The 13,092-nt window shown below is 45.9% G+C and overlaps 1 protein-coding gene across 7 annotated transcripts in view; it reads left to right on the top strand.

Moving 5' to 3' along the window:
- LAMTOR4 (late endosomal/lysosomal adaptor, MAPK and MTOR activator 4) overlaps window positions 1–13,092 on the top strand; it is a 52,453-nt gene that overhangs the window by 25,433 nt on the left and 13,928 nt on the right. For 4 of the 7 annotated variants that reach the window (XM_013995418.2, XM_013995420.2, XM_021086208.1 and 1 more), the window contains exons 2-4: window positions 10,394–10,517; window positions 10,995–11,075; window positions 12,291–12,408. In XM_013995418.2, coding sequence (XP_013850872.1) covers window positions 10,394–10,517; window positions 10,995–11,075; window positions 12,291–12,408 — 323 coding nt within the window. Of the gene's footprint in view, window positions 1–10,393; window positions 10,518–10,565; window positions 10,868–10,994; window positions 11,076–11,915; window positions 11,975–12,290; window positions 12,409–12,726; window positions 13,079–13,092 lie in introns of those variants that run through there. The other 3 variants (XM_021086209.1, XM_003124337.4, XM_013995421.2) reach the window with 3 other exon arrangements.

A 13,092-nucleotide genomic window follows, 5' to 3' on the forward strand; every position in this document is an offset into this window, starting at 1 on the left:
CCCCCCCTTTTTGTCTTTTCTTTTTTTTTTGCTCTTTGTGGCCACACCCGCAGCATATGGAGGTTCCCAGGTTAGGAGTCCAGTTGGAGCTACAGCTGCCAGCCTACACCACAGCCACAGCCACAGCAATGAGGGATCCAAGCCACGTCTGCCACCTACACCACAGCTCATGGCAAGGCCGGATCCTTAACCCACTGAGTGAGGCCAGGGATCGAATCCACCACCTCATGCTTCCTAGGCGGATTCGTCTCTGCCGCGCCACAATAGCAACTCCTTTTTGTCTTTTTAGGGCCACACCTGCGGCATATGGAAGTTCCGGGCTAGGGATCTAATCGAAGCTGCTGCTGCTGGTCTGTGCCACAGCCATAGCAATGTGGGATCTGAGCCACGTCTGCAGACAACACAGCTCATGACAATGCCAGATCCTTAGCCCATTGAGCAAGGCCAGGGATTGAACCCATCCCTGGGTTCATGGATACTAGACGGGTTCATTACTGCTGAGCCTCCATGGGAACGCCTCCATCCCGTATTGATAGTTCTCATACCTGTCAGAGGCATTTGTTTCCACTGGTCACTTCCTCCCCCACATGTGCTCTTCACTTATTTTCCAGGGCACCTCACTTTCCTGGTTTCCTCTTAGCTCACAGCTTGCTCCTTCTCAGGCTCTTTTGCTGATTCCTCCTCTTTTCCTAACCTCTTGATGTCAGCAGGCCCCAAGGCTCAGTCCCTGGCTCTCTTTTCTACTTATACTCACGCCCTTGGTGAGCTCATGCGTTCTCATGGATTAAAGACCGTCTATCTATCAACAGCTTCCAATTAGATATTTCTAGCCTAGACTTCTTTCCTGCATTCCAGACTTGTCTAGCTGCCTACTCATAATCTTTGCTTGGACATGTGGCAGATTTCTCAAATAGATGCATAGAAAACTGAACTCCTGATCCCACCACCACCCACCTTCCAAATAAATTGCTCCACCTTTAGCCTTTTGCATCTAAATTGAAGAGAATACCATCCTTCCAGTGGCTCAAACCAAAACCCTTAAAATCTTTCTCCTCTCTTTGTTTTCTCTCACATCTTACCCTCAGGTGCATCAGGAAATCCTACTGGTTTACCTTCAAAACATATTAATAGTCTGACTACCTCTCATTACCTCCGCTGCTAGCACCCTGGTCTTCCCCACCATAATCTCCTACATAATCGGTCTCCTTGCTTCCGCATGTGGGTCCTACAGTAGTCTTTTCTCAAAAAAAAACAGCCAGAATGATCCTTTTAAAAGTGAGGCCAGGAGTTCCCATTGTGGCTCAGCAGGTGAAGAACCCAGTGTAGTCTCCATGAAGACGTAGGTTCAATCTCTGGCCTTGCTCGGTGTGTTAAGGATCTGGCGTTGTTGCTTCAAGCTGCCGTGTAGGTTGAAAATGCAGCTCAGATCCCCAGCTGCTCTGGCTGTGGTGTAGGCCTGCAGCTGCAGCTCTGATTCGATCTCTAGCCTGGGAACTTCCATCTGCCACAGGAGCAGCTGTAAAAAGAAAAAAAAAAAAGTGAGATTATGTCATTCCTTTGTTCAGACTCCCTGGTGACTCACTATTTCACTCAGAGCATGTTTTTTTTTTTTTTTTTTTTTTTTTTTTTTTTTTTTTTTTTTGCAAGCAAAGTCTATTACAGGAAAGCAAACAGCTCCCCAGACAGCTGGGAGGGGGAAGAAGAGTCCCCAGAGCATATATGCTTAACAAGAGCAGTATCACCTCCAAGGGGATAAAATTTCTTTCCTGGAGAGGCAGGGAGTGATGAGAATCTTGGCTATTACAGTATTATAAACAAATATACGTTATATCTCTCGTATTATGATTTTTATGAGAGGATAGCAATTAGGAAAATAAAATTGTCTGGAAGGTTTTGTAAGGGTTGACAGCCACTAACTCAGAGGAAAAATCAAATTCCTACATGCCCCTACATGACCTGGGCCCCATTACCTCCCTGAGCTCAGGGAATTCCAACCACACTGGCCTCTTTGCTGAGTCTCAAGAACATCAGGCACATACACACGTGCACACACTGAGCCTTTGTGTTCTCTCATCTCCCGGATTTCCTCCAGGCTGACTTCCTCACCTCCTTCCAGTCTTTGCTTGACTCTTCTCAGTGTCACCCCAGAGAGACCTACCACGACCAGCCTATTTAACACTGCAGGATCCCATTTACCCTGACCTGCTTTTTTCCTCCATAACACTTATCATCTTCTAATATACTATTTAATTTTTCTTTTCATGTATTGCTTTTTTTTTTTTTTTTTTTTTTTTTGTCTTTTCTAGGACCGCAACTGTGGCATGTGGAGGTTCCCAGGCTAGGGGTCTAATCAGAGCTGTAGCTGCCAGCCTGCACCACAGCCACAGCAACGCAGGATCTGAGCCACGTCTGCAACCTACACTGCAGCTCACGGCAACACCAGATCCTTCACCCACTGAGCGAGGCCAGGGGTTGAACCTGCAACCTCATGGTTCCTAGTCGGATTCGTTAACCACTGCGCCACAATGGGAACTCCTGTATTGCTTGTTTTCTATCCGCATCTACTGGAGTCTAAGCTCCGTGAGGGTAGAGATCTTTATCCACAACCCCTAGAACAGTGCCTGGCGCAGAGGAGCTCTGTTATGAATGAATGAATCCTTTCCAGCCCTAGGGGGAAAATCTAAGTCTCAAAAGGAACCATAGATTGAATTGAGTGTGAATCGGTAACTGGGAAAAAAGCACAAGGCCAAGGCTGAGGGTGACTCATGGCCACATTATTCATTCTGTCTGGGACGCCCTCCGCAGGGTCATAAGAATAATTAGAAACTGAGGCATGTTAAAACTGTATCTGGAGCCTAGCCCAGAGCAAGAGAGATTCTTTGCTTGGGTCAAATTCACGAAGAGCCTCAAATATAGGTTTTGAACATTCCCTCTAAAGGGGTTTGGTTAAATACCCAGCCAGAGACATGCCTGCTCTAAAGGAAGGAAACTTTCAGCTTAGAGTTTAACCGGTGTCTCATTACAATATTCTACCCACGGGCTAACTCTGTAAGCCTGTAATTACTGCATGACTGTTAAAATCATAAAGATTGTAATGTCTCCACATTAAAAGCATTCATTTGTTAAATGTAACTTTTTCAATTGTGCCACCGTCTTGGATCCCTGCTTTTGCTTCTCTTTGGTTTTCACATACTACTACATTTGAGAAATGGAAGTGGCCATGGCTTTAAAAGGACCTGCATATTAAGAACCTAACTAGTACCATGAAGATGTGGGTTTGATCCCTAGCCTCCATCAGTGGGTTCAGGATCCAGTGTTGCTGCAAGCGGCAGTGTAGGTCACAAGTGCAGCTGGGATCCCAAGTGGCTGTGGCTGTGGTGTAGGCCGGCAGCTGTATCTCCAATTTGACCCATAGCCTGGGAAATTCCATATGCCACAGGTACAGCTGTAAAAAAAAGAAAGAGAAAAAAGGAAGGGGTTTGAGGTAATAAGGCAAATTGCATTGTTGGTATTACTTTAAATAATGGATTTAGTAATGTCTTAATGATACTTTTTTACCCTATGGAAGACTTAGACTCTGAATACTTACTTTTATAATAAATATTTGTCAAAAAATTAAAGAAACATGAAGTTAGCTGCAGATAATTTACATTATAGAACATGTGTTCAGTTGTGTAAGAACTATTGCTATTCTCATGTGACTATTAGGATATTCCAGATTCATTAATTTCAAATTTCCAAGTCTTGAATCGACTTTTTTTGAAAAATAAACATTATTATTGGCATTAAGACAGGGGGAAAAAAAAAGAAAGAAAAAAAAGAACCTGCATAGAGCAGATAGGCTTGGACCCCTCTTGGCCACCAAGAACCAAGGAAGTGGACTCTGCAATACTACCTGGTGCTTGCAGGCCGCCTGCTGGGTCCCAGACCCCAAATGCCTCCTCCCCTCTGGCTCACCAACTCTTCCCCCAAGATAATGTATTTCCAAAGCAGATGCCTCCCCTTTTGCTTACTCACTTATCTCAAAACACTCCTGGATGTGGGCGGGGATAAAAAAAGGGAAAGCCAGTATATTGTTTACCCAGGAGTGCAGCATATTGTCATTTGTAATAAATATGTATCTGCTCTTCATCCCATTTCTGGCACAAGCTCCTAAAACCTTAGTGTTCCCTAAGGGGGAGAGCCACAAAGGTGCCTTTTTTAAAAATTATTTTTATTTTTTCCATTATAGTTGATTTACAGTGTTCTGCCACTTTCTACTGTACAGCAAAGTAACCCAGTCATATATATATATATATATATATATATATATATATATATATGTATATGTATATACACACGCAAATTCTTTTTCTCACATTACCCTCCATCATGTTCCATCACAAGTGACTGGATATAATAGTTCCCTGTGCTCTACAGCAGGACCTCACTGCTGATCCATTCCAAATGCAATAGTTTGCATCTCTTAACCCCAGATTCCCAGTCCATCCCACTCCCTCCCTCTCCCCCTTGGCAACCCCAAGTCTATGAGTTTCTTTTCTGTGGAAAGGTTTATTTGTGCCCTATCTTAGATTCCAGATATAAGTGGTATCATATGGTATTTGTCTTCCTCTTTCTGACTGACTTCACTTAGTTTGAGAGTCTCTAGTTGCCTCCACGGTGCAAATGGCATCATTTTGATCTTTTTTATGGCTGAGTAGTATTCAAAGGTGCCTTTTGTTATGTTAATGAGGTGACTTTAGAAATTCTCTGAGGTTCAATCACCAATGGCCCGTGATTTAGTCAACCATGACTATGTAGTGAAGTCTCCATAAAACCCCAAAAGAATGGGGTTTGGAGAGCTTCTTGCAGGGTGAACACATGGAGATTTGGGAAGAACGGTGTCCTCAGAGAGAGCATGGAAACTACTGCCCTTTCCCAATACCTTGTCCTGTGCATCTCTTCCAACTGGCTCTTCCTGAGTTATATCCTTTTATGGTAAACCAGTGATCTAGTAAGTGAAATGTTTCTCAGAGTTCTGTAAGTCACTCCAGCAAATTAATCAAAGCCTTGGAGAGGGTTGTTGGAACCTCCAGTCTGTAGCCAGTTGGTCAAAAACACAGGTGATAACCTGGACTTCAATACCAGTCTAGATGTTGCTATTAAACGAAACCAGAATATGTTGCCCCAAAATATGCCACTTTGACATAAAAATTATTTTGCATTAAAGGTATTTTTTAAAAAACAGTACGTGCAGAGTTCCCACAGTGGGTTAAGGATCTGGTGTTGTCTCTGTAGTAGTGCGGGTTCGATCTCTGATCCAGCACATTGGGTTAAGGATCAGATATTGCTGCAGCTCTGATGTAGGTTGCAGCTGTGACTTGCATTCCTTCTCTGGCCCCGGAACGTCCATATGCTGTAGGTGCAGCCATTAAACAAAAACAAAAACAAAAACAAAAGCAGGTGCAGTTATGGTGCTCCGACTCTCCTCTTTTTCTTTGTAAAAGCAGGAGATAAAACCTTAACATGGATGACGTTAGGCAGAAGCCAGAAGGAAAGTCATTCTTATCACCAAAGATGAGAAGTTAAACCTAAAATTCTGTAAAATGGACTTTATTGAAATAATTCCTTCCTTTCTTTAGCCTCCCCATAGTTTAATTATTTCTCCACAATTGCCTTACTTTGTCCAACCCAGTATAAAAGCATGTAGGTTTTACCACTTCTTTGACAAAAAACATGAAAAACAAAACAATATATTGTTTGGGGATCTAGCTATCTCGAAATGATTAATGGTTGGATGGATAAATAAATTGTGTCACATAATGGAACACTGTAGAGCAATGAGAATGACCAAACCAACACTCTACATGGCGACATGAATGACTCACACAAACTTGACGTTGAGTGAAATCACACAAGAATACTTCCTGTGTGATTCCAATTATGTTAAGTACAGAAACAGGTAAAACAAATCAATCCTGTTAGAAATCAGAGTGGGGGTTGTCCATGGGAAAAGGGTTGAGACTGGACAAGAGAGGGTTCTTGGGGCTGTAATGCCTTTTTTTTTTTTTTTTTTTTTTTGTCTTTTTAGGGCGTCACCTGTGGCACATGGAAGTTCCCGGGCTAGGGGTTGAATCAGAGCTGCAGCTGCCGGCCTATGCCACAGGCACAGCAACTCCAGATGTGAGCCAGGTCTGCGACCTACACCACAGCTCAGGGCAACGCCAGATCCTCAACCCACTGAGCGAGTCCAAGGATCGAAGCTGGGTCCTCATGGATATTAGTTGGGTTTGTTACTGCTGAGCCACGAGAGGAACGCCAGTAATGCCATTTTTTGATCTGGATGCTGCTGTGTGTGCATTCTGTTTGTGAAGATGTACTGAGCTGTACGTTTATGATATGTGAACTTTTCCCAAATGTATATTATGCTTTAATAAAGTTTAAAAGCAAAGTCAGGTAGAGGATGTAGAAGGTCGGGTGCTGGTGGGTGACGTCATATCAAGTGGGCAGGATCGGCCTCTCTGATGAGGTGACAACTGAATTGAAAACTTGAGGGTATCAATCTGCCTGGGGGAAGAAGACTCCAGGGAGAGCGCCTTGCACTTGTGTTAGACAGTGAGCTCCTTGAAGATAGGGACCTGGTCCGCCTTAGCTGTTCCAGTGTCTACCTCAGCACCTAGCATGTGGCTAACCCACACATTGAACTGTTTTTTTTCTATATTGTCCCCGCTGCTCCCAGAACTTCCTTCTGGTTTTAGGGACTTTTTATTTTGCTCCTTGCCCTTCCTTTTTTGGCAAAGGAGGGAACAAATTCTCCAATGTGAAGTGACATGTTTTCATCCATCCCAGTTCCCTCCTCCTTCCTGTCCAAGCCGTTTCCAAAGGACCCCAACACTCCCTCTTTCAACCTAATGGACCATCCTGACTGGAAACCACACCTTCTTTTATTTACCCCCAACTCAACCGCTCCCAACACACGCACCTCATCCCTTGGGATCTAAGGGGCTTCTCTCTAGCGCAGCGCTTGCTACACTTCGCTGTGACATTTTGTTTGCCCGCCTCGTTGGTTTCCAGGCTGGGCAGCATCGGGGTCAGGAATGTGGTATTTTCAGCATTTTATCCTCAAAGCACATGACTCGTACCCTGGTTGAACCCTGGGTTAAGAAAACCAAGAAAGGCAGAGTTGGGCTTGGGAAATCTGTCGATGGCTCTTGGATAGGGTCATAATTGGTACTAGGAAAATAAGAGAAAAGGAGGTTGTGTGTGAGAGGCCAGGAGATCTAGTTTCCAAGCAAACAACAACCAGCACAAAAAATCAGAATCAAAAGGACAAGGAATGCTAAGGGGGGCAGCAAAGACACCAAACACACAGAAACCAGCCCTAAGTCAACCACTGTGTTAGTCAGGGTTCTCCAGAGAGTAAGGGAGAGAGAGAGAACAGGGGAGGGAAAGAAAGGGAGAGCGCGAATATTTATTTTAAGGAACTAGCTCACCAAATTGTGGGGGCAGGCAAGTCTCAAATCTGTAGGATAGGCCAGCAGCTGGAAATTCAGGGAAGAGTTGATGTTGCAGTTTTGAGTCTGAAATCCACAGGGCAACAGGCTGGAACGCAGCGGGGTTGCTATGTTATTAAAGTCTTAATGAGAATTCCTCCCTCTCTGGAAACCTCAGTCTTTCCTTTTCAGACCTTCAACCGGTTGGATGAAGCCTGTCCACATTATGGAGGCTCACATGCTTTATTCAAAATTAAATACTCATCCTATCTTAAGATGCACCTTCACAAAATGTTTCACTTCTCCCTTCCTAGGGTTTTCAGCTGGGTCTGCGAATTAACTTGACATAAAACCGATTACAGGAGCAAAGGGTAAAAATCTCCTTGACACAAGTGTTGCGTGACATGGGAGTCCTCACCCGGAAATGAAGAACCAAAGAACTGGGGAAGTCTACATGCTTTTATACCAGACTGAGCAAAGAGAGGCAATTGTGGAGAAGCAAACTGTGCGGATGCTAAAGAAAGATAGCAACTATTTTAGTAGGGTCTGTTTTACAGGATTCTCTAGGCTTAGGTCTTGTTGATGGAACTCGGCTTTATTTTTCTTCATAGCACTTCTCACCACTTAATATATGTATTTTATTTACTTATTTATTACTGGCTCACAGCTCCTGGAAAACAGGAAAAAAAATGCCTTATTTTTATTCACTGCCATACCTCCAATTCCAAGAAGTGTCTGGTACATAGAAGGTGCTCAATAAACATTGAATGAAAGAACAAAAGACTTTCCTCCCTACATGAGGAGCTTGATTCAAGCTGTTTGTGAAAATGAACCAGTTCTAAAGATGGCTGGGGAGCAGTGTCCTGTGAAGGATTCTTCTGTGTCAAGAAAAATGAGAACAGGGAATTTCTGAGGTAAAATTAAATGTAGCTTTAAAAAAAAAAAAATAGTTGGCCAATGCAGCAATGGAAAAACCATCAGCCTCGGAGTCAGCAGACTTAGACTGGAATCTGGCTCTGTCACTTGCCAGCTGCGTGCCGTGAGCAAGGCTCAGTCTCTCCTGAATTTCCACTTCCTCATCTCTATAGTATCTGGGGATACTATTACAGGGTGGTTAATGAGTGGGTTAGGCCAGCGTATGGATGAAAATGCTCTGAACAAGAATGTGCAGAAAAAATGATACCACAGACTATCATCAAAGTCACAGGCCAGGGAAGGCCTTGCAAATGAAACATCTCCACAGAACTTTCTCTCTCTACATCCTCCTCCAATTTAAATTTTATAATCATACCTCCCTTTAAAAAAGGAATCCCTCTTCTTTAGTTTTCTTCTCAAACAACAGCAGTTAGCTTTATTGAGATAGAATTCACCCTTTTAAACTGCATAATTCAGTGGTTTTCATTACCTTCACAAGGTTGTACAACCATCATCACCCTATGATTCCGGAACATTTTCATCACCCCAAATGAAACCCCACACCATCAGCAGTCACTCCCCATTTCTCCCTCGGCTCAGGGTCTAGCAACCCCTAATCAGCTTTCTGTCTCTATGGCTTCATCCAGTGTAGACATCTCACATAAATATAACCAGGCAATCTGTGAATTGTGTGTCTTATTTCTTTCACTTAGCATAATGTTTTCAAGGTTTACCCATGTCGTAAAATAGATCAGTACTCCATTCCTCTTTACAGCTGGATGATATTCCATTGTAGGGATGTGCCGCATTTCATTTATCTAGTCTTCAGTTTATGGATATTTGGGTTGTTTCTGTTTGGGTCTACTGTCAGGAATGCTGCTGTCAACATCTGTGTACCAGTTTTTGTGGGAACATGGTTTCAATTCTTACTTATCCCTCTCCAGTGGAATCTTTTTGGGTCACATTTAACTTGTCTATAATTAACTTTGATTTATAAATATAGTAACTCTATATTTAACTTTTAGTGGGACTATTTGTTCCCTACAGCAACTGCACCATTTTACATGCCTACTAGCAATGTGTGAGGGCTCCAATTTCTCCACCACATCAAGTATTTATTGTTTATTACTATTGATCATCATCTTACCAACATTGCCTCACATTAATATTGCCGCAGGTCTAAAAACTAAATTAAAGTCAAAAATGTCTGTGTGACATATATGAAAAATGATTCCAAGGTCATTTTCTAATTATTCCCGGCTCAGAATATTCAGCACTGCAGCTGTCTTGGCCAGCAAGAAACTCAATGCATTATCACACCATTTCTTACAGAATCCTGGGACGAAAAACCACTTTGGAAAACAATTCCTGTCCTAGAGAGTTGCCTGGAGTAGTCACAAGGGTAGCTTTTTTGTTTGTTTTGTATTTTGTTTTGCTTTTTAGGGCCGCACCCATGGCACATGGAAGCTCCCAGTCTACCGGCTGAATTGGAGCTACAGCTGCTGGCCTACACCACAGCCACAGCCACAGGATCCAAGCCGCGTCTGCGACCTACACCACAGCTCACAGCAACCCCGGGTCACAGACCCACTGAGCGAGGCCAGGGAACGAACCCGCATCCTCACGGATACTAGTCGGATTCGTTTCCGGAGCGCAGCAACTGCAACTACAAGATTAGCTTTTGAATAGCTCTAAACTTGCGCTTCATGTCCTTTAGCTCTATTCTCTCCGGGTTCCACCTGCAGTCTAGCCCAGGTGAGGTGGAACCCAGCGGACCCTCCTGTGTACGCAGGCGCACACCGTCAGTCTAGCCTCCTTCCTTCGGCCGGCCTGCAAGCCGTACCTCCAGCTACCCGCCCCGTTCGCTCAGCCGTCTGGGGTTGAGGGGCGGGGAGATGAGTGTTAAAGAGAGACTACAGCCAATCCGCGCGCGTCTCCGGGAAATGGCGCTCCGCACTGGCAGATTAGTCCTGATGACGTAGCCACTCTCCAATCCGCATTCTAAGGGCGGGACTAAAGTCGGGCGGTGCAAGGAAGGAGGAGGGCCGCCGAGTGGTAGCACGTGACCTGGATCTGGAGCCGGAAGCTGCTTCTGGCAGGGAGCGCCCCCCAGCACCTAAGGCTGCGATGGTGAGTGAGAACGCATGCGCGGGACTATTCGCGGGGGGTTCCGTGGCCCTGTCCCTAATCTCTTTGGTTGCCCCGTCCTGAGCCTGCACTCGGTCTTCACCTGCTATCCGCCCCCCGGGACTGAGGGAATGGAGAGGGGAGGGGTGGCGACGCAGAAGGCTGAGAGGGGTCTTTGGAGTAGCCTGAGGGGGAGGGGCGGGCCATAAGTGAAATTGGAGAGGGGCCTGAGAGGAAGGGCCAGTGGGATAGCAAAGGTGGGGTGTTTAGGGCCGGTGGAAGCCAGGGGCATTGGGTGAGGACTGATGGAGGCTCAGGAAGATCAATGTTGACAACCGTGTAGAAGGAAGAAGGTCTGGAAGGGCCCTGGCTGGGGAGAGAGGCTTGGGAAGGAGGGGCATTGTCAAGAGAGAGACTTGGGTTTGCCAAGGACCATCCTCTTAGGCTGCTATTCACACTGACTGCATCTTTACCCGCTAGACTTCTGCACTGACCCAGGGGCTGGAGCGAATCCCAGACCAGCTTGGCTACCTGGTGCTGAGTGAAGGCGCGGTGTTGGCGGTGCGTTCTGGAAAGGGGGGGGGGTGGCACTCCAAGCACACGTGGCCCAGGGATGCCCTCTAACCTTACCCAGCCTGATTTGTCTGTTCTTGATCTTTACCTGGTATCGTGCCTGGCATAGTAGTAAGCTCTCAGGAATTAAATCAATCTCTGCAGTCTTAGTCTTGTAACTATGCTGAGGTAAAAGAGGTTAACCAACTTCACCAGTGTCGGACTATTTACAGATTGGTTGATAATGGACGTTACCAGAGTTATTCAGTTTAGCTATAGAGGCAAGGCAAAATCTAGGTATGAAACTAAGCTGGTGGCAAGGAGGGAAGAGATTTCAAAGGAAGGTTCAAAATGCCTTGGTAATGACTAGAAATAAGTAATAGAGGAGATAGTTTTTCATCCTGTAAGACTTTGAACTCAAGCCTAGAATGATGATGCCTTATCAGGAACTTAAGAAAGGAAGCTGAGGAGGGGGAAAGGTAAGGAGGATTTTGATGGCTCAGCTTTAAACACTGACTTTGATATAGAATAATAGCAGTTAAATATGTATTGCTAGGAGCTGTTCTAAGCACCTTACCAATATCCTCTTGTACCCCTCACAGTGAACCCCTAAGATGGGTACTGTTGTCCCCAATTTACAGATGAGGAAACTGAGGTACAGAATGTCCAAGAGAGCAAAGGGCACTGAATTTGGCCTAATGGGAGGCCCATATTGAGGAGGTAGGCAGAAGAGGTTGAGATGGTCCCCAGAAAAGAGGAAGTCCAGCCACTGTGACATCATTACCCAAGGGCTCAGTAGTAGGAAGGGGTTCAGGGACAAAGGGGATGTTTACGTATCGAATTCTGCAGACAGAGCAACAAGTGGGAAGACTGAGGAAAAGATGGAGCCTGGACCAAGTCCATGGCAGGTGGGCACTGATGTTTGAGAATGTGGTTTTATCAAATAACTTTTATCAAGTTTCAAGGAATTAGGAGAGCAGGGTCAGCAAAGAAATGGGTGGAAGTCACTGGTTCCCAAGAGAAGCCTGGTATTACAGGATGATAGCAACAGGGGCACCAATGTCATAGGCAAGTTTTAGGTTGATTTTTCCCAAACTGGGGGTGACCTTGGGGTTTTGGAAAGCGGAGAGCAGAGGTTAACAATGCTAGCGCCAAAGTCGCCTCCTAGAATTTTCTTCTAATTGTTTCCCTCATTCCTGTCACCCTCTCTCCATCTGCATGCAGTCATCTGGGGATCTAGAAAATGACGAGCAGGCAGCCAGTGCCATCTCTGAGCTGGTCAGCACTGCCTGCGGTTTCCGGCTGCACCACGGCATGAGCATCCCCTTCAAGCGCCTGTCGGGTGAGCCCCTGCCCCTGTGTTGTGGGTGGGTGCTCCCCGAGGCTTCCCAGGGAAACACACCTGTCCCACCACCCTGCCACCATCTCCTGCTGGGATTCCTCTCCTCCCCTTGATATTCACCCCAGCATCAGAATTATGAGAAAGTAAGAGAAGGCAGAGGGTTTCACAGAGACCTCCCATCTTCAAATCTCAGCCTTGAACTATGAAATTCTTTGGCTTTGCATTCTAGCCAGTTTGTAACTCCCTCCACCCGCCATGGAGGCCTTGGCACACCCCCCCTAACTCTCTGCTCCCTTCCCTCTCCTGGGGTGGGGGAAGGTCTGTCTCCCCTCCAGTGGTCTTTGGAGAACACACATTGCTCGTGACCGTGTCGGGACAGAGGGTGTTTGTGGTGAAGAGGCAGAACCGAGGCCGGGAGCCCATTGACGTCTGAGCCCGCCGGAGGGCGAGGGGCAGAGGCGGATGGGGCCAGGAGCCTCTGTGATGAGGAGGACACAAGCCCCCCCGCCTCTCCCTTGCCTGCTAGAGCTAAGCCATCTGCACACCCACTTCTCCATCCCCTACCTGGCAGGGCAGGGGTTTGGGGACTTTGTTAAGGAGAGTGAGGGCAAGGGGCCCTCCCTCTTCCCACCCTCCCTCCTAATAAACATGAGTCTGATGTTCCAGGGCCCAGGGACGTGTTGT

Source organism: Sus scrofa, chromosome 3 (genome assembly GCF_000003025.6).
Source record: "Sus scrofa isolate TJ Tabasco breed Duroc chromosome 3, Sscrofa11.1, whole genome shotgun sequence".
In the NCBI taxonomy this organism is placed as follows: Eukaryota; Metazoa; Chordata; class Mammalia; order Artiodactyla; family Suidae; genus Sus; species Sus scrofa.